Raw genomic sequence first — 22,541 nt, 5'->3', positions numbered from 1 at the left:
TGGGTTTTGGTGTCTGAATGTGTGTATTTGTAGTCATTCCAGGGAGGTGGAGGTTGGTTTTGTTGTGAACATGGGTGTTTTAGAGAGAGTTTGTCTGGTTCTGTCAGCCTGAGGTGAGTCACTGTGTGAGCAGCTCTGATGAGCTGGACAGCTGACATATCTCATTAGGCTGGGAGACTGAGAAGAGGCTTGTCAGGGGAATATAATCACTTCAACCTGCTGGGACCCAGGTGCATCATGGGAGTAGGGTCAGTCCCACTCAACATTTTTTTCTGTCTGACACATTTGTATTATTAAGTGTGGGCTACTCTGCTAGTAAATTCTACAACTGTAGACATCCAGACAGTTTAATCTTGATGGACCATTTACTCATGACATTACCATTCCAATAAAAATCTACATGTTTGAAAGTAATGTGTGTCAGTGTTAAAAACATGTATTTCAGCTAAACAGAAAAATAAATTCACGATGAACGTAAGTTGAGTTTCAACTATACTTTTAATATGCAGCAAGATGTTTTTGCATATTGTTTCTTTTTAGTCACAATAACTTCATTAACAAATAAATGTCATAATGTGCAGTTTGGAACTAAAGTATATAAAACGTAAACAGATACATGAGTTTACATACAGAACCTAATGTACCAATCCCCCTTTATTCTGGACAGACTGGTACAAAAAAGCAGGAATGATAGATCTTTGATCATGATTATAAAAATACTTATAGAAAATTCTGTTATGCCATTTAAACCATTTCAAACATTGAAGCCAATGTTAGTCGTTTTGAACCTGCATTGAATAAGTGCATTGCGTGGTAACAGTAAAATATTTAATATGGAACAAGAAATTACACAATTACATGCACTGTATAACTTTACAAATAAAACATTAAAACATCTATATTTGACAGTGTTCTCATCTGAAATCCAGGGTGGTGGTGTGGGATGACTGGCACAAACAATTGGGATAATGGGTGTGTTGACTGCATGTTTAAAATAACTATGAGACTTTAACATGCAGCACATAGTAAGTTTATGTATATATACATACACACGTATATTTACAGATGTAACACTTTCATGGTTCATATACACATGCCTGCTCTCACTTTTACCCACCATCTCTGATGATAAAACGGTTCAGGAAATTATTATTTTTTCTTCGGACATTTAGAACATGGCACAGAAACACAGTTCATATACAAATCTTCCAAATGATTGGAAGCTTCAGACAAAGTGGGCCTCCCTGTGTTCCAGTTCCTGCAGACGGCGGGTTCGCAGTCTCTGGAACAGGGGCTTGGCTTCGCTCGAGCCCAGCAGCTCCTCAGGGCTGCCGGGGCTCGGAGACTGGGGAGGCGACTCGGGAGCCGACAAGATAGCGGAGGTCGTGACCTCAGGGCCAGCGGAGCTGTCCGGGGAGTCGTGTGTCTGAAGATGGGTCTGAGGGGGGGCGGGAGTGGAGGTGTTGGGAGGGGGGTTAGAGGAGGAGGAGGCCCCGGAGCCCCCCTGCTGCCTCGCCCAGCTGCCTGAGGAGGCAGGGGGCTTATAGAAGGTCCCTGGAGGCGGTTGCAGAGTCCGGGGAGCCCGGAATGAGATGGGGGCTTTCACAGAGGCGCTCGCCTCACTGGCAGAGTTCTCAGTGTCGTACTTATCGGCCTTGACCGACGCTGTGTAGGGGCCTTGGGGGTTGGGGTAGGGGGCGGGGCCTGCAGAGGAAGAGGAAGCAGTGGGTCCAGAGAACGAGGATGACGAGGGCAAAGTCTTCCCCGACAGGGCCCTGGGCTTAGCTGATGGCAGGTTGTTGACAATCATGGCGGTCCTGGGAGTGACGTCGTAGTGTTTATACTTCCTCTCCCAGGTCCTCCTCTGTATGGCCTGCGTGTCGATGAAGGGAGTGATGTAGTAGGTGCTGACCCTGGAGGAGCCACTGGGGCGAGGCTTCTCCGGCTCCGGACACTCCTGGATGGTGGAGGTGGGGACGGAGGAGGAGTCACACTCGGACACGTTGCGGCCGTTCCTCTCGCTGACCTGGGCCGGGGCGGGAAGGCGCTCCAGGGGCATGCTGATTGGCCGAGAGACGAGCCGGGAGCGCTGGGCACGGAGTTGGACGCGGGGGGCGGTGGAGGAGGAGGAGGAGGGGAGGGGGTTGAGGCTGGGTCGCCCAAACACCAGAGTGGACCTCTGGACATCGGGGGCTGCGGAGGACTGGAGGCCGTTGAGCCTGTCCATGGTGGCGACCGCCTCCCTCTTCTCGGGGCCGGGCGGGAGCCCCCTCACCTCGTCCTGGATGTGCGACGAGGGGATCACGGACGAGTGCCGCTTGTAGACCTTGGCGCTCTGTGGAGAAACACAAGCATTCCAAATCAAATTTTCAGGCCGCTCGGTGCTTTACGTTTCTCGAATCCACAGAAACGAGGACGACCCGAGTCGAGTCGACTCAGATCGCGTCCGAGCGAAAAAGATGGAAATGGTTTCAAAAAGCCCCCTCACCTCTTTGATGTCAAGCAGGGAGGTGGAATGCCTGCTCAGCCTCTGCTCCTTCTCCTGGGGGGTGAGTCTGGGGGAGGCCTGCTCCGCCCCGGGCGGGTGGGAGGGCGAGGTCGCCCCGGGGGACACGTCGAAGATCATCTGGAAGTAGCGTATGAGCAGCTCCACCATCAGGGCCTGGTAGGGGTAGTCCACCAGGGAGGAGAGGGACACCTCGGCGTCCGCCTGCCGGGGCTTCACCAGGGTGGGGCCGAAGATGATGCCCAGGTTGCTGGCTGTCATCTTGTTCTCCTCTGCCTGCTCCGTCACCCTGTGGGAGACACAGTTGTTTCTTAAAGTACCCAAACGGCTTCTAGAGTTAGGCTTTGTGTCAGGGACTATATATGTGTGTGTGTGCGCGTGTGTGTGTGTGTGTCTCACCTGTGCAGGTGTGCCACCAGGAAGCGTAGGGTCTTGTAGTGTCCTGGGGGAAGCTGACGTAGCAGGTCTCGGATCTTGAAGACGACCCTGTTGAGCTTGATGCTGATGCTGGGCTTGTCCCCCGGCTCTGCTCGCCTGGCTGCCTCCGCATCGTCCACCATCACCCTCTGGGTCTCCTTGGCCAGCCCGATGAAGTCGTTGTAGTAGCGGTACAGGATCAGGGGCTCTGGTAGCTGGTAACACAGGGGAGGAGGCCAATATGGTTTGCTAATTATGAATGGTCATTCAGGTTGTTAAAACGGGGTCTCTTCTTAATTTCTACGTCGCAATGACTTTGTGTGTGTGAAATCTGCTATATGCCCACCTGTCTCAGGTAGAGCTTGAGCACGTTGCTGATGTCGTGGGGTGAGAGGTCAGACAGCTCCACCAGCTCCTTGCCGTTCTCAAACGCCTGACAGAGCTTCTCCACGCGGGACTTGGCCCCGTTAACGCGGTAGATCCCCTTTAGTACAGAGAAACACCATTCACCATGTCCTGTGAGTCCTCTACTTGTTTTGTATCCTCTGACGCACTTGAACGCAGAAAGTTGGTTCTCTAGGGCGTTACCTTGATGTTCAGGGCCCTGCTCTCGATTTCGGAGGTGCACTTCTTGATGATGAAGGGGATTCCATCAGGGCTGTTCTTGGCTGCCTGGGCAAAGTCAATACCAAACAGATGTAGTCTGCCCTGCAGCTTCTTATGGCCACACTGGATGGCCAGGGTCTCCAGACACTTCTTATGAACAGCCAGGGAACACTGGACAGAGAGAGAGAGAGAGAGAGAGAGAGAGAGAGAGAGAGAGAGAGAGAGAGAGAGAGAGAGAGACAAAGAGAGAGAGAGAGAAAGCGAGCGAGACACACACAGAGAGAGAGAGAGAGAGAGTGGGAGAGACACAAAGAGAGAGAGAGAAAGCGAGCGAGACACAGAGAGAGAGAGAGAGAGAGAGAGAGAGAGAGAGAGAGAGTGGGAGAGACACAAAGAGAGAGAGAGAAAGCGAGCGAGACACAGAGAGAGAGAGAGAGAGAGAGAGAGAGAGAGAGAGAGAGAGAGAGAGAGAGAGTGGGAGAGACACAAAGAGAGAGAGAGAAAGCGAGCGAGACACAGAGAGAGAGAGAGAGAGAGAGAGAGAGAGAGAGAGAGAGAGAGAGAGAGAGAGAGAGAGAGAGAGAGAGCGAGAGAGACACAAAGAGAGAGAGAGAAAGCGAGCGAGACACAGAGAGAGAGAGAGAGAGAGAGAGAGACAGAGAGAGAGAGACAGAGACACAGAGAGAGAGAGACAGCGACACAGAGAGAGAGAGAGAGAGAGAGAGCGACACAGAGAGAGAGAGAGAGAGAGAGAGAGAGAGAGAGAGAGAGAGAGAGAGAGAGAGAGAGAGAGAGAGAGAGAGAGAGAGAGAGAGAGAGAGAGAGAGAGAGAGAGAGAGACGAGAGACTGTCATTTCAAAGTAACGCTGCATCATGTCACCCCAAGACACCCCGGTCGGGCTGATGTGTTCCTCATGCCCCACAGGGCATCTTTACCTCTTCACACTCTGCTCCGTGGAACACCACCAGGCTGTCACACTCCCTGCACTTGGACGGAGCTCTCAGCTTCCTCAGCTTGTGTGTGTGGGCTGCCTTGGACATCTGGGCATTCCTGAAGGGTCCTGGGGAGCTGGCCGTCTCAGTCACCATCTCACCTAGACCTGGGAGGCAGGGAGAGAGACAAGACACTCGAGAATCTGGTGTGGATCGCTGCGCTTTGGTTCACATTACCGGGTATTTTCTGTCCAAGAGTATCAGGTTACATCGAAGTGAATGAAACCTCGATGAACATACAAACAAAAAACGTTCTTCTCAAAAAATGAAATATGTATTTTGTTCACTAGTCACAAAGATTGATGATGGGCTTAGCTGGGAAGTGAGGGCCTTCCCAGATCATGTTGTTTCACACGCATCTACATATTAATGTGCCTTGGAATTAGTGCAAATTGGATTGGTTTTAACACCACAAGCTCCTGATGCCTTGAATAACAATGAGAAAATAAAAATAACACATTCTCAAACTGGGAGAGGTCAGCTCAGAGACAGGAACTACAGACCCGAGGCCCCGAGCCAAAACCAACATGAACCCCATCTGTGCAGCTGTGCAGAGTGTAAAAACATTCAGTCACGGTGAAAGTCCGTCCGTCCCCCATCCCCCACACGCACGCACAAGCTTCCCTGCTTGCTTTCACATTTCCAGACCACCGCTCACCATTGTCCGAGGGCGACGGAGGCTCCCGCTCGTCCAGGTCGTCAGCGGAGGACATGGTCCCGGTGGAGGGCGTCCGGGGGAGCCGCCTCTTGAAATCTCCTGTGGGGAGAGAGAGGACACCCGTCGGGCTCGCGTCTGTGGCCACGCGGCCCGCGCACCGCCGAGAGCGACCGCGACGCAGCCGGAGCTGCTGCAGCGTCCTGCCTACCTGGGCTGGCGGTGGGGGAGTCCATGGAGCGGGACTCGCTGCTGCCTCCGGCGCTCTCAGAGTCACTGCACATCCCCCCAGCCTGACTACCTGAGGCCCAGGCTCGTAAAGGGGCCTGCCCTCTCAGAGCTGCAGCACAGGAAACACAACACATACTCATTATTGTATATCTAGTATTCACTAGGACTAGTATTGATACATTCAATTACACAGTATTTGCAAATTAAATACAGAAGATCAAAGACTCCTACAGAAGACCAAACCCTTTCTTTTTGTGGACAAAACATGTAACTAATCTACAATTATTTAAGCCACTGCAAAGTGAAGTGCATAATTTCATTTGGAAGAGTCTGGAGCTGTGTTGAGTCATCAACCTGTGAACCTGTCTGTTGACCTGAGAGTACATGTGTCACAACCAGGTTACTCTCTAATCATGCCACCACATGTCTTGGCAGACGTGTTTAGAGTTCGCCTAGCTCGGCCTCCGCAAGCAATGACAATTATAGAATTTTAATGAGAGTCATTATCAAAGCCTCCAGTATTTCTGGTGTTGCTGAGCGGAACATAAATACTTCACAGGGGAAGTGGGCTGAAGGTCCCTGAATGACTGGAGGGGAAGTTGCAGTTTGACAGTGGAGCTTTTGTGAATGTCTCTGTGTAACCTTGGATGTCCGTGCTGCTGTTGGACCTCCTCTCTCTGCTCCTGCCTGGCGGGGCGGGGACGGGGCTGTCCACCTCGTCCCCGCTCAGGACGTCGCAGGAGGTGACGGACACCTGCGACAGGTTCCCGTGAGAGGAGTGGCTGCTGCCGACTGAGCGCTTGTTGAATGGAAACCTGAGGGAGGCCGGGTGACATGGCGTAAATACACAAAAAGCTAATCAACAATTTCGGGTTATCTAAAATACTTGACATGTACGAAGACCACAAAATGGGAAAAATATGACATGAAGTAATGGTTCAGGCTGACTGTTGTGACCACAGGCTAGAGGCCAACACATTATCACAGAAAGATATGGTCCAATGTGAGGCCCATCGTGTTGGCTAACACCATTGTGCTGTGTTGAGGAGTGTGTGTGGTCAACTGATAGTTGGCTTGGTTTGATAGGGAGAGCACCAGTCATATGGGACAGTTATAACCCAAGCCAGAATCTCACGCTCACAATCTCCTCAACTGCATTCAGCGTGCACCACAGATATTTCCTGAGGAAGGGCACAAATTCAACACGTATTCTCTCGCTCCCCTACTCGTTCCCTCGCTTGCTCTCTCCAACTGTCTCTCTGTTTCTCTCACACTCAACCTCTCTCTCTCTCTTCCTCCCACACTCTGACTCATTGTTGCCCTATTGGAGAAGTCAGCAGGTCTAGTGTAGTGAAGACAGGGAATTCACAGGGAATTTCTCAACCTTCTGAGATAGCCTCACTATCAAAACCAGATAAACAACAAATCAAAGTATAATTGAAAACTTTCAGATAGCGTGATGTCTCGTGAAAACTAAACCGGACCTTTGTTTATGAAAAACAGCGGTTCATTGTTAAAGCCTTCAACAACTTGGCCTCTGGGGTTCATAAATCTGAAATGTTTATGTTTACTAAAATATGCACATTCATTCTCAGTCCTTCTGAACTGGTAGTCAGTTGAGGGAGGACAGAGCCGGGCTCTGGCAGGAGGCTGACCTGAGGCTGTCTGAGGACAGAGCCTCCATGTGCAGGGGCTCTCTGGGCAGGTTGCGGACGAACTGAGCGTATCGCTGTCCGGGCTCGTACAACTTGGCGCTCTCGCTCAGGGCCTGGTAGTGGGCAGGGAGGACCGCAGCCTGGGCCTGCTGCATCTGGAACCAGTTCACAGTCACCTGGACAGCGAGAGACAGGAAGGGGGACGATGATTCACCAATGGGCTGACAGGGCTTTCCTGTGATGGCACAGACTAACATTCTGTTACCCCACGCGTCACATGAAGGGGTTTCTTAGCCTTGGCCCATGACTCATATCAGGAGAGACCAGTATCAGGAACAATGGCCAGAGTCTTCTATTTTGGACACTCACAGCTTTGAGAGTTAGATCACACTGAAAGATGAGCTCCCTGATCTGGGTGAGGATGTCCGTCTTGGCATTGGCGAGTTCCCTCCTCCTGGCGCTTGCCTCCGCCACACAGGCCCTGTACTGCTCCCGGGCCTCCTCAGACTGGACACAGGAGAGAGGCCATGGAAAAAACAACACACACACACACACACACACATCTAGCTGGGCTGTGTTTGCTGTTATAATCAGCACACAAACACACCAACAGACATCACACATCCATTTTCCATTTTCCTTGTCTATTTATATAGACATGGGTGCTGCCTCACTCAGACTTCCCCCTCCCAGGCCCTCCGTGTCGTTCCCAGACTCCCACCTTCTCCTCCAGCCTCCTCCTCTTCTCCTGCTGCTTGTTCCCAGCGCTGGGCTGCTCCTCCTGGGCCTGGCTGCTGGAGGGCTGGGCCTTCTGGAGCTCCTCGATCCGCTGGGCCTGCAGCACGCGGGCTTTCCGCACACACACGTCTGCCTCCTGCTGCTCCGCACAGAGAACACACACACACACACACACACACACACAGGAGTTAGACTGTTAAAGAGTGTGACGGCTCTCACACACTGCAGGAGCTGAGGGGAAACGACCATGACCTCGTTTCTACACAAGCAGTCAAAGGAGAACACATCGGAAATCTGAAATAGGTACAGATACGCACTCGGTCCCGGCATGTAGCGCTGTAGTACCGTACTTGATTTTCTCACCATTTTCTTCTGCTCTCGCTGCCATTGTTCCTTAATGTCCTTCCTCAGTTTGTCCAGTTCATTCTTGCGGGCCAGTAGAGGCTGAAGACCAGAGCGAGGAGCAGTGCTTTAAATGAACATTCAAAACTAAGAATCATTCCAAATATAAAGCCTTTCTCAGGTTGTTTCACTCATACCTGTATAAACTTATTGGTCTGCAGAGCTGTAGCGGTTTGTAGGAGCAGCTGGCTGTACTCAATGTCGTTTTTGAAGGTAGATATATATATGTCTGTGAATGGCATGAACACCTTTGCGCCACAAGAGAAGAAAGAGATGAGTGACACCTTCTATTCATTTCAGATGAAGCACTGTGTACTAATATGTTACGAAACACTACCTGTTGACTTGCAAGTGACTTCACAGATTCTGCCATTTTTGCATAACTTTTTGCACATTCAGTGTCTGTAAAAAAAAGTATAAGTATCAATGTATTTTAGGTAGGTTTGAAAGGAGTTAATATAAAATATGTACAACTTCCACGACAAAGATAGCTGAACAACTGTACTCTATATTAATGAATGATGTATAAGACAAATATACAATAAGTCTGTATACCATGTCTGGTGTAGTTCTACAATCGCTTTTATGCACAGGGTTTAGTGGTACAGTATCTATGTTTGCTGGGGTTAATTGTGTATGTGTGAGCTTGTAGCTCACCCAGGGCCAGCCGTTTCTCCACCCAGGCCAGCAGGTCTTTGGTGTACTTGGACCAGGCCTTGGCATAGAGCAGCGCTGACTCCACCCCGCTGTCGTTCTTCAGCAGGGTCAGGTCCACCTCCTCCTCCAGAGACAGCGCCACCTCTGGACCTGCCGTGGGAGAACGAGGGGGTCACATGGACGGCAGTTAGCCAAACACCAGGTCAGCCGGTTACCGTGTAACAGGCCGAATCGTCCTCATGTTTGAGTGCTATCTGACATGGAGGAGTAGTTTCAAATGAGGAACAGAGAGAAGGAGTGTGTCTAAGAGGATCTGAAAGTGCCATGCAGGCAGCTCGCTAGGCTCCCAGGAAACCAGTCAACGGCGTTGGTTCGCCAGTCCTGGCTGTAGGAGTGAGATTCTCATCAGATTTGGCTATCAGGAAGTGGTGCCTCTCAGAAGGTATGGCACGTAAACATCACATAGCTTCGAGCCTTTGCGTGCATGGCCCTGTCATAAACCCATCCAGCAGGCTGCCACGCACCTCTCCCAGCTGCCTGCCATCTGATTCAACATACACGCACATGTTTCCCATCTCCCACAGAACTACTTCTAAACAGGCAAAGAATGTCAGCCATTCGGAGGCAGAGGAGGGGAAAAAAGACCACATAGTATGAAAACTGCAGCAGAAATAACAGGGGTCTGAACGCGGTTAAGGGAGGGACCACTTGAGGCATGTGAGGGCCCACAGAGATAAATGATTTGTGAGCTGGTTAGCTGACACTAAAGCCCTGGGCTACTAGCTGTTTAACTATTTGAATAACTGCCATTTGTAATCATTACATACATTCCATGCCAATGTTTTGTGTTCCTAGTGGCTTGCGGTGCTGTCACTCACCTGCAAGGTCATGTTTCTCTGGAGCGTACCCTCCAGAACTAGCAGAGAGATTCTCAAAAGACTAGGAAAAAGATGAGAAGCACATTACGACAGACAGCACGGAACCCCCCCAAAAGAATAATTACAGAGTGGATTCTGAACATATGCTTAATGTTACAAGGAGAGAAGATTAAAAAGCTCTCACAGCATCAAGTCTTAACGCCACACACCCACAAGGGGAAAGTAGGACTTTGAGGGTTTTCCTTGAAAGTCGAGGCTTTGTCTAATTTGATCAGAGAGCCCCCCCCCCCCCCCCCCGCCCCCCTCTCCCCACACTGCCCAATTAAAGAACTAAAGAGGTGTGTGTGTGTGTGCGTGTGTTTGTGTTGTCTCACCCTGGTCCTCCTGGTGTGGGGGAGCCCCAAACCTGGGCCACTGTCCACATCTCCCATAAGGAAGTCAGACACTCTGAAGGGACCAAACACACACACGCCAGCCTCAACATCTGATGAATAGCTGTCAGCATCTGAACAGTACCAACACTGCTCTTACAGATACAGATATTGACATATCGTGTTACTCCCAAAATAGGTCTGGCATTGTTGGTCTGGTCAACTACACTAATTGTTTTACCAGAGAGCTAAAAGTCAACAGTGTTGAAAGGTACAGTAGGATTATACTCACACATTGCCAAATGTGAATGCCAAGGTGTCAATGGATGTGTATATCTCGCTGAATATAGCGTTCTTGCTTTCTTGGTTTACTTCCTTGAAGTTAACACCTGTTCAGAGTGATAAAACCACAAACCCCATTCAGAAAGAGCAAGCAATCAACAACAACAGTTCTAGAACAATTCTCTATGTCTCTCTAAAGAAATCAAAATGGATACAGAAAATAATTTCAGTGAATGTCATTTTCAAAAAAACACAGTATAATTTATTTACCACTCTCCAATGATTTTAAATACTGCATGTATTTTGACATATCTTCACAACTTCCTTGTTTGTCCTCAAGAAATATTTTTGTAAGTACATTGAGGAAACGCTTCTTGCAGTTCAGCAGTGGAAACAAGGTTTCGATAAACTAAAGTTAGACAAAATGTAAAAAGTGCCGACACTAAATAGCCAATACAAACAGAAAGCTGATTGTCAAAGTGGTATCGATAGGCATGTTCCTCATGAAGGGACCTTATATCATTGCCAAATGCCACAAAAAACAGGCTCACCAAGTATAACTGGCATTAATATTACAGCTTTCTCTTCTGCCTCGTTTTAATCCAGAAAATGACTTGCAGAGAATGACGTTAAACACATTCTTCTTTAATCCAGGGGCAATTCAATTCTCTAGATCATCCGTTTGGTTCCACTCAGGTCACAAGCTCAATGGGCTAAGACGAAAGGTTATGAAAATCTAAAATGACTAAATGTTATCTTTCACAAAGAATTTCAAAAACGAACATGTCCAAATGCTTTGACGATTCTTCGAAATGACAGGCCCAATTTCCAATTTCTGTACAGGAGCTTTCTTTCACAGGAAATAGTTTAGTCGGCTAGCGGACATTTGCGAAAGGCAATCAGAGGAACTCTAGACAGGCAAAGAAATCCGACTTTGCAGAGGGCTTCCTGTCTCCTTGCCACAGGAAACACTCACACAGCGTGAGCTCCTCGACAAACAAAGTCAACAAAGTCAACGTTCAGACAGCCACTTCAAGATTCACCCTCCATCGACGTCACCTATCCTCCCAACTGTCTGTGGCATTGCCTCTTGACACCAACCTGGATATGTGGAAACTGCAGTTAGGCTGCCCCCGACTCCAATTCACTACCACAGAACATCTTTTTAGACTTCCGATTTATCTTCTTGAGACGAGATGACACCAAACGCAATCTTCAACTTCAATGGACCCCTGAATGTTCAGTCACCTTAGCATAGACGGAGGAGGACACTCCCTGCCTATCAGGAACCCCGGCTGGACCCCAGGAGTGAGAGTGAGGAGAGATAGAGACCAGGCTCCCACCACACGCCTCCTTATTCCTGAATGCTAGAGAGCCACTCTGAGGCCTGGCTGCAGGAGAGCTGGCTTCTTCCTCAGGACATCCTGTGCTCCCACAACAATGTCCCAGCTCTGCCCCCCCCCCCCAACCCCAACCCCCCCCCCCCCTCTGCTGCCCCCCTTGTCACAACCCAAATATGGGAACTGCATCATTCAAGCACCATTCAAGCACAGAAGCCATTGTTTTCTCACACCGAGTCCTCTGTGGGACAGTAAACCTGGAACTGTTTTGAGTGAGTCCCCAACATGTGTGGCAGTCTGTCAGTCTGTCTTGATCTACTTTCAGTGACAGGTGCGTGGTTTGATATTGTGAAGCCTGATCATATGTGACAGGTATCTGGTAACTTTAAACTAGTGTTTTTTCTTTGAGCGAACAAAAGCTAGCAGAGTAGGCAAATAAAGGGTTTCTTGAAAGGGAGAGCCAGGAGCAGATTGATTGCAGTAAATAAATACACACTGACAGATGCCAGCATCTCACCCCGATGAAGGGGGCGTGAGAGGAAAGAATTTCAATAACTTGAGAAAGTTGACACTTTTATTGCACTACCCTGGAGATTTTAAGACAAGGGGGTGGGGTGGTGGGTGGAATGGGGGGTGGGGACGTTCATGGAACGTGACCAGGAAAGAAACCTGTGTCTGATTTGTGCCTGCCAGAGTCTGTGGGGATAACATGTGGAGGGATAGAAAGAGACAGAGAAGACTATTTAGAGGCAACAAATAGCTTTTAGCTTCACGTCTTGCCCCACTCTGAGGTAAACATCTCTGAATATTTAGCACACATGGTTGTCTAAAGCTTAGGGGCTAAATGTGGTACAGCTTGTAGGTACACCCTTTGGAATGGAGTTTCAGTAGATAACATCTATATATCATAAAAAATGGCTGCTTACATGTTCTAAAGACAGCTTGGTTTTCATACTGTAATGCCCGGCACCTTGCCAAGTCCTCAGGTGTCATACTGAAAGCATTTAACCAGACCAAACAGGTGCCAAAGTGATAGGCTACTAGGAGCCACAAGGTGTCTTGTCTAACTATTTGATGTATCCACTCCACTTTGATGTCACGTTTTTCTGTTATTCTGTGGTCCTTTGATTCTGTCAGTTTTCTGTTGTCCAATAGGCCAGCTGACAGGACAGGCCCAGGATGGGAGTGTGGGGTGATAACCCACCCCCTAGTGGCCAAGAATGCCATTGTATTGATGTAGGCTGGAATGACAAGATATGGACAGAGAACAAATCTCGTCTTGTCAGTTGCATCACTGGCTGGAACCACGTCTATGGTTCACATGTCCTGTGTCCATTCAACAGAGGAGCTTGTCACTCACCTCACAGTAGAGTTATTCTACTGAGGTGTTCTTTTTTTTGTCTCCTTTTTGCATTCTCAGCATTGTTTAAACACCTCTCCCATGGTAAACATCAGGAAGCTATAAAGGGGTTAGTCTGTTGCTCCGATGACAAGATACAGAGGTGAAGAACCAGGTGGTACACACTTCTGACTGATTGTTGAACGTGAATCAAGCTGGGGAAACGTGAAGCCATGAAGCCCCATAGCAGACATATGGAATGCAAATTACAGCAATGTTAGGCCCACACTCTGGAGATTCTTGTTCCCAGGCCAAGTGAGGAATAACCCCCCCAGCGGATCACATTTCTGGCAGATGAGCTTGCGAGTTGGGATTCTTCTAGTTTATATTCATTCAGGAGACTGGAATGGATTCCTTTGTTGAACCAGATAATAATCACATATCACACTGAGCCCTTGGAGCAACAAGATGAGGTGCCAACTCTAGTAGAAGGACCATCCGTTTCACTTGCCGAACGGTCTCTGAAACATCATACAACTGCAGGAGCAAAACAAAGTCGAACAACAGCCAACAGAAAGTATTCATCTGACTGACCTTTGACCTTAGCTATGACAGTGCCAGCCGCCCCAAGGATGTCCACAGAGTTCAGGGTCTGGTGTTTGCTGATGACAGCCTTGAGGACTCGGAGCAGCTCACCTAGGCGCTCTTTGACCAGCTGGTGTAGACCTTCCTGGGTTTCTGAAAGCAGATGAAGAGGTCAAAGTGTCAAGTCAAACCAATCTGATAGCCAAGCTAAACAATAAACCAAGAGACAAGACTGGCAAAAATGTGCTACGCTCAAAAGGTTAGGAATTCGGCCACCAAGCCACATTTTTACTAATCTGGAAGTTGAATCAGAACTATGACGTGACAACACGTAGACACTTATTAGTGTCCCCTGGCTTCAAGAATACTTCACATTCCTTTACTTAGACAGACAGATAACAGACATAAGTAGTTGTCAGATGCAGGCATCTTGCATCTCTGAGAAGAGGTTACGCAAGCAGCACTGGAGGAAATAAAAGCAGTTGTGGTTGACAGAAACTTCAAGGGCCAGCATCTGATGCAACTGCAATGTTCCCATTTAGTCACCGCTGAAGACGTCAACAACAAAAAGGATATGCCTATATCAACAGACAACTACCGAGCGAGAGCCTATACTTAGACTGTAATGCCCACCATCTGCATGCTACATTGCATGGGTTCAAATTGTAGAATAAAGATACACTTTGGTATGGTCAGACGTTTCTAGTAAAGTTGAAATAGCGAACATACAAATACAAAGGGACCAAGTCTTTCATCAAATAAACTAGGAAGCACAGTTATTTAACCATGCAACTAAGGAACATAGGGAACCTATTCCAGTTCTTCTTTTGACCGGTGACCAAAAAAAAGAAGCTAACTGCAAAAAGAGAAGCACACCAATGTGTTCATAATATCCTTGCGGTTAACTTGCCTCGGTCACGTGACAGAGCATGCTCTGTCTCTCTCAGTTTGCTATGAGAGGTATGCCTCCCCTGCAGTCTCGCCAGCTAGCTGATACAGAGTGAGGAGAAACAGGTCTAAAAGAGGAAGGAGGCTGGCTTTTCTCTTGGCGGTGAGTAATCAGTAGTAGGGCTACGGCTTGGCGCTAGACAATAGGTGAGTTCATGTCTCACCCACTGTTTTGGAAGCACGATAAAACAGCAGTCATCTATTTTTTAAGACTGTAAAGCTGTGCCAAGAGGATGAGATGAGAGGCTGGATTTATTGGAAAGTTAAGGGAATTGCAAGGGGAGTGAAAATAAAAGCCAGCCTGTGTGTGTGTGTGTGTGTGTATGTATTCCAAAACCATCCACCCAAACATCACCACACCCCTTCTCCCCTTGTCATTTTTAAGAGCAGAAACACTACCTCATCAAAGTTCACCCACCAACAGAGGAACCTATTGTATATCATTTTAATTCAATATCAAACTCCTCCAGTTTGAAGTGCTTACCGTTCGGATATCATTTCTACGACTCAACCTTCTCGTATTGTGGGCACGTTCCCAGGAGACTCCCATTTCCCCTTCAATTGTCTATTCTATGTCCTTTATTGTAAAAACACGTCGTTGGATGATCTCCCATTAAGATCTGAGGCCTGCGTGAGGTAGGTGACCATGTGACCCAGGCCAGCTCCAGGATTACAGGCTTACACAGGCAGGGCCAATGGAGCAGGGGTCTAGCCTTGAGGGCTGCCCCTGGGGGCAAGGTCCATGACCCTGCCACTCACACTTTGATGTCTGCCTCCTTATGAACACCCAACAATAGGCCCTCATTAAGCATAAACCCCTGTTTTACCCTGCCTTTTAATTTATGTCCAGCTGGATACTTAGGGCTTGCCCACAAGTGTTTGAAGCCTTTCACATCAACGAGCTGTGTAGGTCCCATTAGCATATAGGACTTAATGATGGACCCACATCAGAATGGCATTTTGAATGACAACAGTGGGTCATGACTAGTGACGGTCAAATAAAGAATTCCTATCACAGCTGCAGTGTGGAATCACCCATTTCCTCTTTCGAAATGAAGATACGTTTTATTCAAGCTATTGTTTCGGTAAGACTGAAGAGGATTCAGAGGGTGTTGGGAAACAACTAGTTCTCAGCGTACTGAGAGAAGAACTGACAGGTCTTACGACTTGGGTGTGATTCCTTAATTGATGCCGTATCCCTTCCCCTTTCACCTAAAAAGAGTATTGTATGCGGAGAAAGAAAATAAATACTAAGACAATTAGGTGAGACAAGTTAGAGATTCGAATACTGGTTGGGAATTTGAACAGCAGGGGAGGGAACATGGGCCCGAAGAAAACATACGCACAATGTTTCATATGATTATAATCGCCAATCCGTTTCAACTGTTTAGATCTAGCAAAACGCTCAGTAGAACACAAGACAGCAGGGGGAACAGTCAAATCAATAGTGACTAGACTCATTGTCACCCCGCCCTTAATAACATGCTATCCAAGGCCCTGCTGTAAATTGGTACTGTCACAACAATGGCATCAAAAGATCACTGGAAACGTGTCCACGATGACGGGGGCCTGGCCGTTGTGGGGTCACCTCAGATGAGGGTTAGGCTACGACATATTGTTTAAAGGAAGACCCCCTGCCAACTCCACCACAGCTAAAGGCCCCCTTGTCTTTCTCTGTGGGGAGGGACGGTCTGGCCTCCTAGCCACGCTTCACGCTCAGTCTGTTCCATGTTTGTTTCCCCCCAAGATCACACCATAGCCCCTGGGCCCGCCCCTTCTCTCAGCGCCTTGAACCACTGGACACTTTCAACGAGGGTCCAACAAAGAGATGAACTATACTGTACCAAGAAGGGACGAGGCCAATCTTATCTGTACAGGTCCTACACTTGAGGCGAGAGCCTATTGTCCCGTTACGCTCTGCTTAAGGAAAGGCTAAAGTAAACGTTCCCCTCAGATGGGATTGCCAGGGGGCTGCAGGCAGTAGAACAACAGGCAATCAACTGGCTTGTCAGAACACGTACCCGTTTGACATGAAACTAGGCTTGCCAGTAATGCGTGGCGACTCACTTCCTGAAAAAGGGCTGCGGGACTTTGCTGACATCGCATGAGACATCCCAACCTCCTGCATGAAGCCTACTGGTGCTTCCCTGACTGGATCACTCAGGGAAAAGAAGCCCCTCACTCCCACGTCCAGCGGCTGAGTTTGTGGGATCTGATTGCCTCCAGACCTGTATCCATCCACCTCATTCCTGGTCAGTGACACTATAGCAACAGCAACAACCTACTGTAAACGGATGACTTGTGAAAGGAATATTCACTATAAGACAACTCTAGTAGGCATTGACCTCTGCAACCTGATCTATAACAGGTGGAATTGTTTGGTCAGGAGCACGTCTCCAAACAGTAATTTCCTCTCCTGTCCAAACAAATGCAGCTTAGCTGGGTGTCGCCTTGGTGCGCTCATGTTTTACCTTGTTTGGAAACTGAGACAGAGATGCCTCCACACATGACAAGGGCCGTCAATAAGTACCAGCTCCAAACTAACTAACTCCTTGTGCTGGACTATTAAACAGTCCAAAGGTTTCCCGTTCCCATACATGAACGGCTAACACCACATCTGGCACAAATCAGACATGAATCTGACAGTCAGAGTACCAACGACTTAATAAACAAAAGAGGGCTATGCTGATAAGTGTAGAGGTGTTTATTTGTTACACCTTTAAGTGGTTAAGTTAGAACCAAAGTCTGTAGGTTATAGCCAGTAATAACAAATTGAGGAGAACATTGAGAGATCTGGCTCAGACAGTATAGACGATTACAATTCCTGAGTCACCATATTGAGGAGATCAGCATCTGGGCACACAGGCTATCCCTTCTACAGGTCTACAGTCACTTCCAGGGATGGGTCCCTAAGCTTGCTATATAGGCCTATCCGCCCCCTTGCTGTGACCAATCTCCAGAGCCAAGATTCTGGGCCCATAACCGTAAATCCCCACCTCAGGAAACACGCCCGACCACAGGCTCGCTCTGAAACATCCCTCGGCATCACAGGGAAAGTTACTGGCCCACAAATCTTTCCTGTCTTTCTCTTAAGAGCAGCAAGCCATTAAACCATTATACGTGAGGCCTAGGTCTTTTCTTTCAGTTAAAAGCACCACCTGCAGCTATTTGTAGGGTGGTCACTTAAGCGGGCAGTGGGGTTTCTGGAGGGGGGTGAGGAATGGGATGTAGCCCCAAAACATGTCATAACAAACAGTTACGGCAGGGCTTGTCCTTCTAATAAAGGCTGTGAAGAATGAAGTCATCTTCAGCCCAAAGTGTGAGACAGAACAATACAACTGAACTGGAGCAGTGCCAGATCTTATCAGTGTCACGATGACACAGGCCGGGGAAAAGAATTCAAGATATTTCAAATGAACCGAGGACATGAGTGTCTTGAACATGACATTGCTTTAACGTGGTCAGGCATTTTCAGGTTCTTTCGTCAACATTGTGAAAGATAAAAACTAGGCATAGGCCTAATGTGAGACAACACCAACTAGACATGTTTTTGTGTCAACTATGCCCTATATATTTTGTGCAAATAGTGTACAAACCACTGAGTGACATATTTGCCTAATCCTGCAATGTAAATGATAGTGTTGGTGTGAAGCCCTGTTGGTTCTACCTGATATGAGCTAGCTACGCTTTGTGTCCCTGAGTATTCAGGAGCAGAAAGCCCTAGGTAGCCAGATCACTGACCTACTGTTGGAATATGGCTATAAATCAATGCATTTCTCAATCACACTGACATAGGCAAGGAATTCACTTGGCTTAATCACATCATATTTTACAATATTGTTTAAGCAGTAAGTAAGCAGCACTCTCTAAACGTGATGAACAATGGGTGGGGATGATATTCAATTCTGGTAAGAATAAAGTCAAATCACAGAAAAAATATTGAAACAGGAATAGGGCTAGAAAAAACTAAAATATTGTCCATTGGAACTAACTCAAACAGACAACGCCAGTTTAACAGAGTGGCTTAGCTTATATTGGCCCAGTATGACAGAGTTATTATTACAATACAAGTCAGTTAGAGTCCACTCTTTTCTTAAACCCTTCACTCTAGGGGGGTTCTAGTAACCATTCTCTGAAACGCAGTACGTTAGAAAAGTGATGACAAACTGTTACTGAGACAAAATAAACCAAAACAAAAAAACAAAGCATATTGAATCAGTGAAAGCATCAAAAATGATGAAAATACGACGAAAATGAAAATGCTCGGAGTGGTGGGCGTCTCACACCTACCATCAGTCATTTGAAGGTGCTACAGCTACAAGTGAACATTTGTTCGAAAGGAATGTAGAGCATGCAGGAGAGAGGGGGGATGGGAGGGGGAGGGCAGCCTGTCTGTGTGGAACACTCTTTTCATCCCCATCAAAACCGTTCCATGTCTTTTCAAAGCCACAGATCTACACGTTGCTACAGTGGATAAATACCCCTTCTGAACACTATGACTCCATTACGCCATGCCGGGGATGCTGGAAGAAAATGGTTCCCAACTACGGGTAAGGCTGTTTGTATTGGGTAGACGAGTCCTGAAAGAAAAAGGTCACATCACTACAGGTATTTGCCTTGATGGAGTTGTAGTGAATGGAAGTATCAATTGTGTGATCTTCAACTGTGAGAGAGATGTGGCCGAGAAAGGCCAGGGGGTCAACAATGCCGCGTGCTTGTGGGACAAGCAGTAGACCAGCTTGGGACAAGTGTGACTGGGGACAGAAGGTCATCTGATCGGTCACTAGACCCACATTCCTCTCCTGGAGTTGCATTAATGAATAGACCAGCACCAAACGGTCAGGATGGTGCACCATCCCTACAGTGTGGCTGAGAAGGCCGATAACTGAGGAAATCTACCCACTGATCTGACCTGTGGAACTGGTAGGTGAAGCCCTGTGGGAGGAATGGATGTGGTGAGTCAGACTCGAGCGCGTTTTGCAGTCACTGATACGATCCCCCAGTGAGCCTCGGCCTGTGTGTGCGTAGGCCAGTTACAGGCTGCAGGGAGGGGGGGGGGGGGTAAGCTAATGCACGTCTCCCCCACAAGAGTTGCGAGGAGAATAGAAAACCCTGCCTCCCGCTAAAAGAAAAAGAAGAAAAAAAAACATCTTGCTTTTACTGGAATCGAAACTTGCTATGGATCCTTAGGAAACGCCTGTCTTTCAGTGAACGGCGAGTGCAACTTTCACACCGTCCTCCAGTGACAAACCTGTTGAAAATATGAAAAGAATAACACAAGAGCTGGCATGTGCCTTCCTCCCCTCGTCCTCCCACTGTCCCTGCCCCTCTCATTTCTTCTCCAGCCACATGGAACCATGCTGATTTCTGCTTGTTTGGCCTCAGGACGGAGAACGCTGACACATGCTGCTCATCACTCATTGGAACAACAGAGTATGAACAGGCTCAACATGGCTAAAAAGGAATTCTGATTTCGATATGGCTTTTGAACAGTACCTCAGTATACAAACATCTTAAACACAGAATAAAGACAGTTTGTAAGTAGGACTTACGCTATGCTAGTGGGCATGTCTGTTCCATGTGTGTTAGCCTTTTACAGAGAGCTACTGTAGGTCAACACAGTTCATTGTTTGCCATGCTTTTTCTGGCCCAAGCTAACCTATGTGCCCAACACAGACCATAACAAAGAGGCCATTAATCCAATCCAATTACGATCCCACCCCTTCACACACAAAAAGTGGACAAGGTTGAGACCTTCTGGGAATGAGAGATATTCCCCACACACACACCAATGACACATTAAAAAGGATATGATTTGTTTGGGTTAACCATCAATCGGGACATAGCTATCTAGAACAACATGTGCTGTCTAGACCTGTAAGTGACAGAAGAGAATGACCACCTCGGTCTGACTCAGGGATGTTGGCAAAACAAAAAAATCTCAACAAGCTCCCTGATTACCTATTTGCATCAGTCCGTTACCTAGAGTGAAGTCTCAAGGGGCTCTAAGACACCTGGCTTTAGTTTAAACCTACCAATTTGAGAGGTGCGGGAAATATGGAAAAGGTGAAGTACAGGAAACTGAAATGTCTGCTAAAATACCACAAAGATAGATAAGAAATGTATGAAAATGAGGTACAGCCTAGATTTTGACACGCTCTAGCTTGAATAATGATTAGGCCTAGGCCTACAGATAGTAAAACAATAACACCATGTTTTCAGAAAACAAACAGCCAAAGCCACCAGAGAGGCCACATATGATGATCCCATATGTATTTTGGATGAAGCCATCCTTCCTTGACAAGGTTTTCTGTGGCAGCTCAGTAACACACAGCACAAGTTGGAGTTCTTCAAAAGGGGGGGGGTGGGCGCACATGTCAGTGACCTAGAGGACAGAGTGTGTGTGGAGGTGTCAGCAGAGAGGCCGTCAACCCTCTCTAAACGGACACTCAACAGGTTGTAGTCTTGCTGGCACGGCATAAACACAGGAACACAGCTTGGGGTCAAGCTCAGTCTACGCACTCACACACGCCGATTCTTGGAGGGCTTGCACGTAGTGGGCAGTGGGCACTGTCCATCATCTTGCATTTCTCACATGTACCCACCTGTCTTTCAAAAAGATCAACAATCACCATATTTGAAGAGATACCGAACTCACCTTTTGAATGAAATGCTTCTTTGAGGTTGAGCAAGACATCTGCAAACTTGCGCACATCGTTTACCAGCTGCATGACATAGTCTGGGTCCACCCCTGGGGCACCCAAGACATGTTGCTCCAGCCCCATACTAATGAGAGGGTTGGAGATCCTGGAGCTGCGACCCATGTCCCAGGTCTTAGTGGAGCCAGCCGACAGAGACCCAGTGTGGGGGTTAGAGAGGTGTGACGGACCCTGGGGCCGCTTAATCCCTCCACTGCTGCTGCTCTTCCGTAACATACCAGCGGCAAAGTGCTGCAGCCAGACCCGGACACACTACCCAGAGTGCACCAGGTCGTGCTAGCCCCTGAGATCACTCTCCTGCTGTCCCAGGATGGCTGGTTCTGTCATAAAGAAGAGGGAGATGAGAGCGTTGTACATGAACTGCATTTTATAACAGTTTAATAGCTAGTTATGATTTTATAATAATATGGTAACTATAACAATTTATAAGTTCAAACTATATTGATGGGTTTAGCGTTAAAGTGTAATACAAAAGGTAAACAAAGCTGTTACCTACTTTTCTAACACCACATTTTTTTCTGAATGACATAAAAGATAACATAACGACAGATTGAATTTACTGTGTGCCCCTAAATTGCCTAACGTATGTAATTGTTCAAGTTTTTTTTTTTTACAAAACTAAACATTTTCGCTACAAAATAAAGATTGCCTATGTATTAGAACGGACAAATCCCCACCATTGAGACTGCCTAGCTGGCATACCATGTCTCTCGAACAAACATCTATCTCAAAGAAGAAAACAAATCAAAACTCACCTGCTTTGTAGTTTAGTGACATTGCAACGACATTATGAGAATAGCGATCATTAAATATCCTGCGTGTTTCAAATATACATAGTATGGCAACAGAATTGGCTTGGTTGTCTAAAATAACATGTCACTTTATTCGTTCGACAGAGAGAAGTTCTCTACGATCCTCTCGGCACAATCACCGTTTACTATACCCGACGGTCTTCTGTCACGTGACCATGCCGACAACTTTTGACTGGCTATCCCTTTCTTCTCACTAGATGGATTCGAATTTAGATGCAAGAATGTGGATGTAATGCAACATTGTCAATCTCTATAAACTCTTGTCAGGAACAGTTTTGTAAAAGTGCGTTGACTTGACATCTCATTGATTATTGTAAACTACAGTATGCTACTATCTAACATTATACCACATTGTAACCTACACAAACATTGCTGCGATCACAGATTAGAAGAATCGATACTGCCAC

General features: G+C 47.5%; 1 protein-coding gene across 2 annotated transcripts; it reads right to left on the bottom strand.

Moving 5' to 3' along the window:
* Positions 1-479: 479 nt before the first annotated feature.
* LOC134036822 (rho GTPase-activating protein 29-like) lies at positions 480-22,440 on the bottom strand. 2 transcript variants are annotated; one of them, XM_062481930.1, is made up of 22 exons: positions 22,078-22,440; positions 21,262-21,642; positions 13,665-13,808; positions 10,402-10,498; positions 10,113-10,185; positions 9,739-9,799; positions 8,861-9,010; positions 8,541-8,605; positions 8,341-8,451; positions 8,165-8,245; positions 7,785-7,940; positions 7,433-7,570; positions 7,064-7,239; positions 6,051-6,223; positions 5,389-5,517; positions 5,181-5,279; positions 4,466-4,629; positions 3,512-3,700; positions 3,270-3,407; positions 2,906-3,138; positions 2,489-2,795; positions 480-2,335 (listed from the first exon to the last, which is right to left on the bottom strand). In XM_062481930.1, exons 2-22 carry the CDS (start codon positions 21,536-21,538, stop codon positions 1,226-1,228), a joined length of 4,071 nt encoding a protein of 1,356 aa, XP_062337914.1. In that variant the 5' UTR covers positions 21,539-21,642; positions 22,078-22,440; the 3' UTR covers positions 480-1,225. The 2 variants fall into 2 exon arrangements, with proteins under 2 accessions (XP_062337914.1, XP_062337915.1); XM_062481931.1 differs by lacking the exons at positions 13,665-13,808; positions 21,262-21,642; positions 22,078-22,440 and adding an exon at positions 10,943-11,760.
* Positions 22,441-22,541: the final 101 nt, after the last annotated feature.

The sequence above is a fragment of the Osmerus eperlanus genome, chromosome 16 (genome assembly GCF_963692335.1).
Source record: "Osmerus eperlanus chromosome 16, fOsmEpe2.1, whole genome shotgun sequence".
NCBI lineage: Eukaryota > Metazoa > Chordata > Actinopteri > Osmeriformes > Osmeridae > Osmerus > Osmerus eperlanus.
Note: the sequence above shows the minus strand (reverse complement) of the source record. Positions and strands in the feature narration are given on the sequence as shown.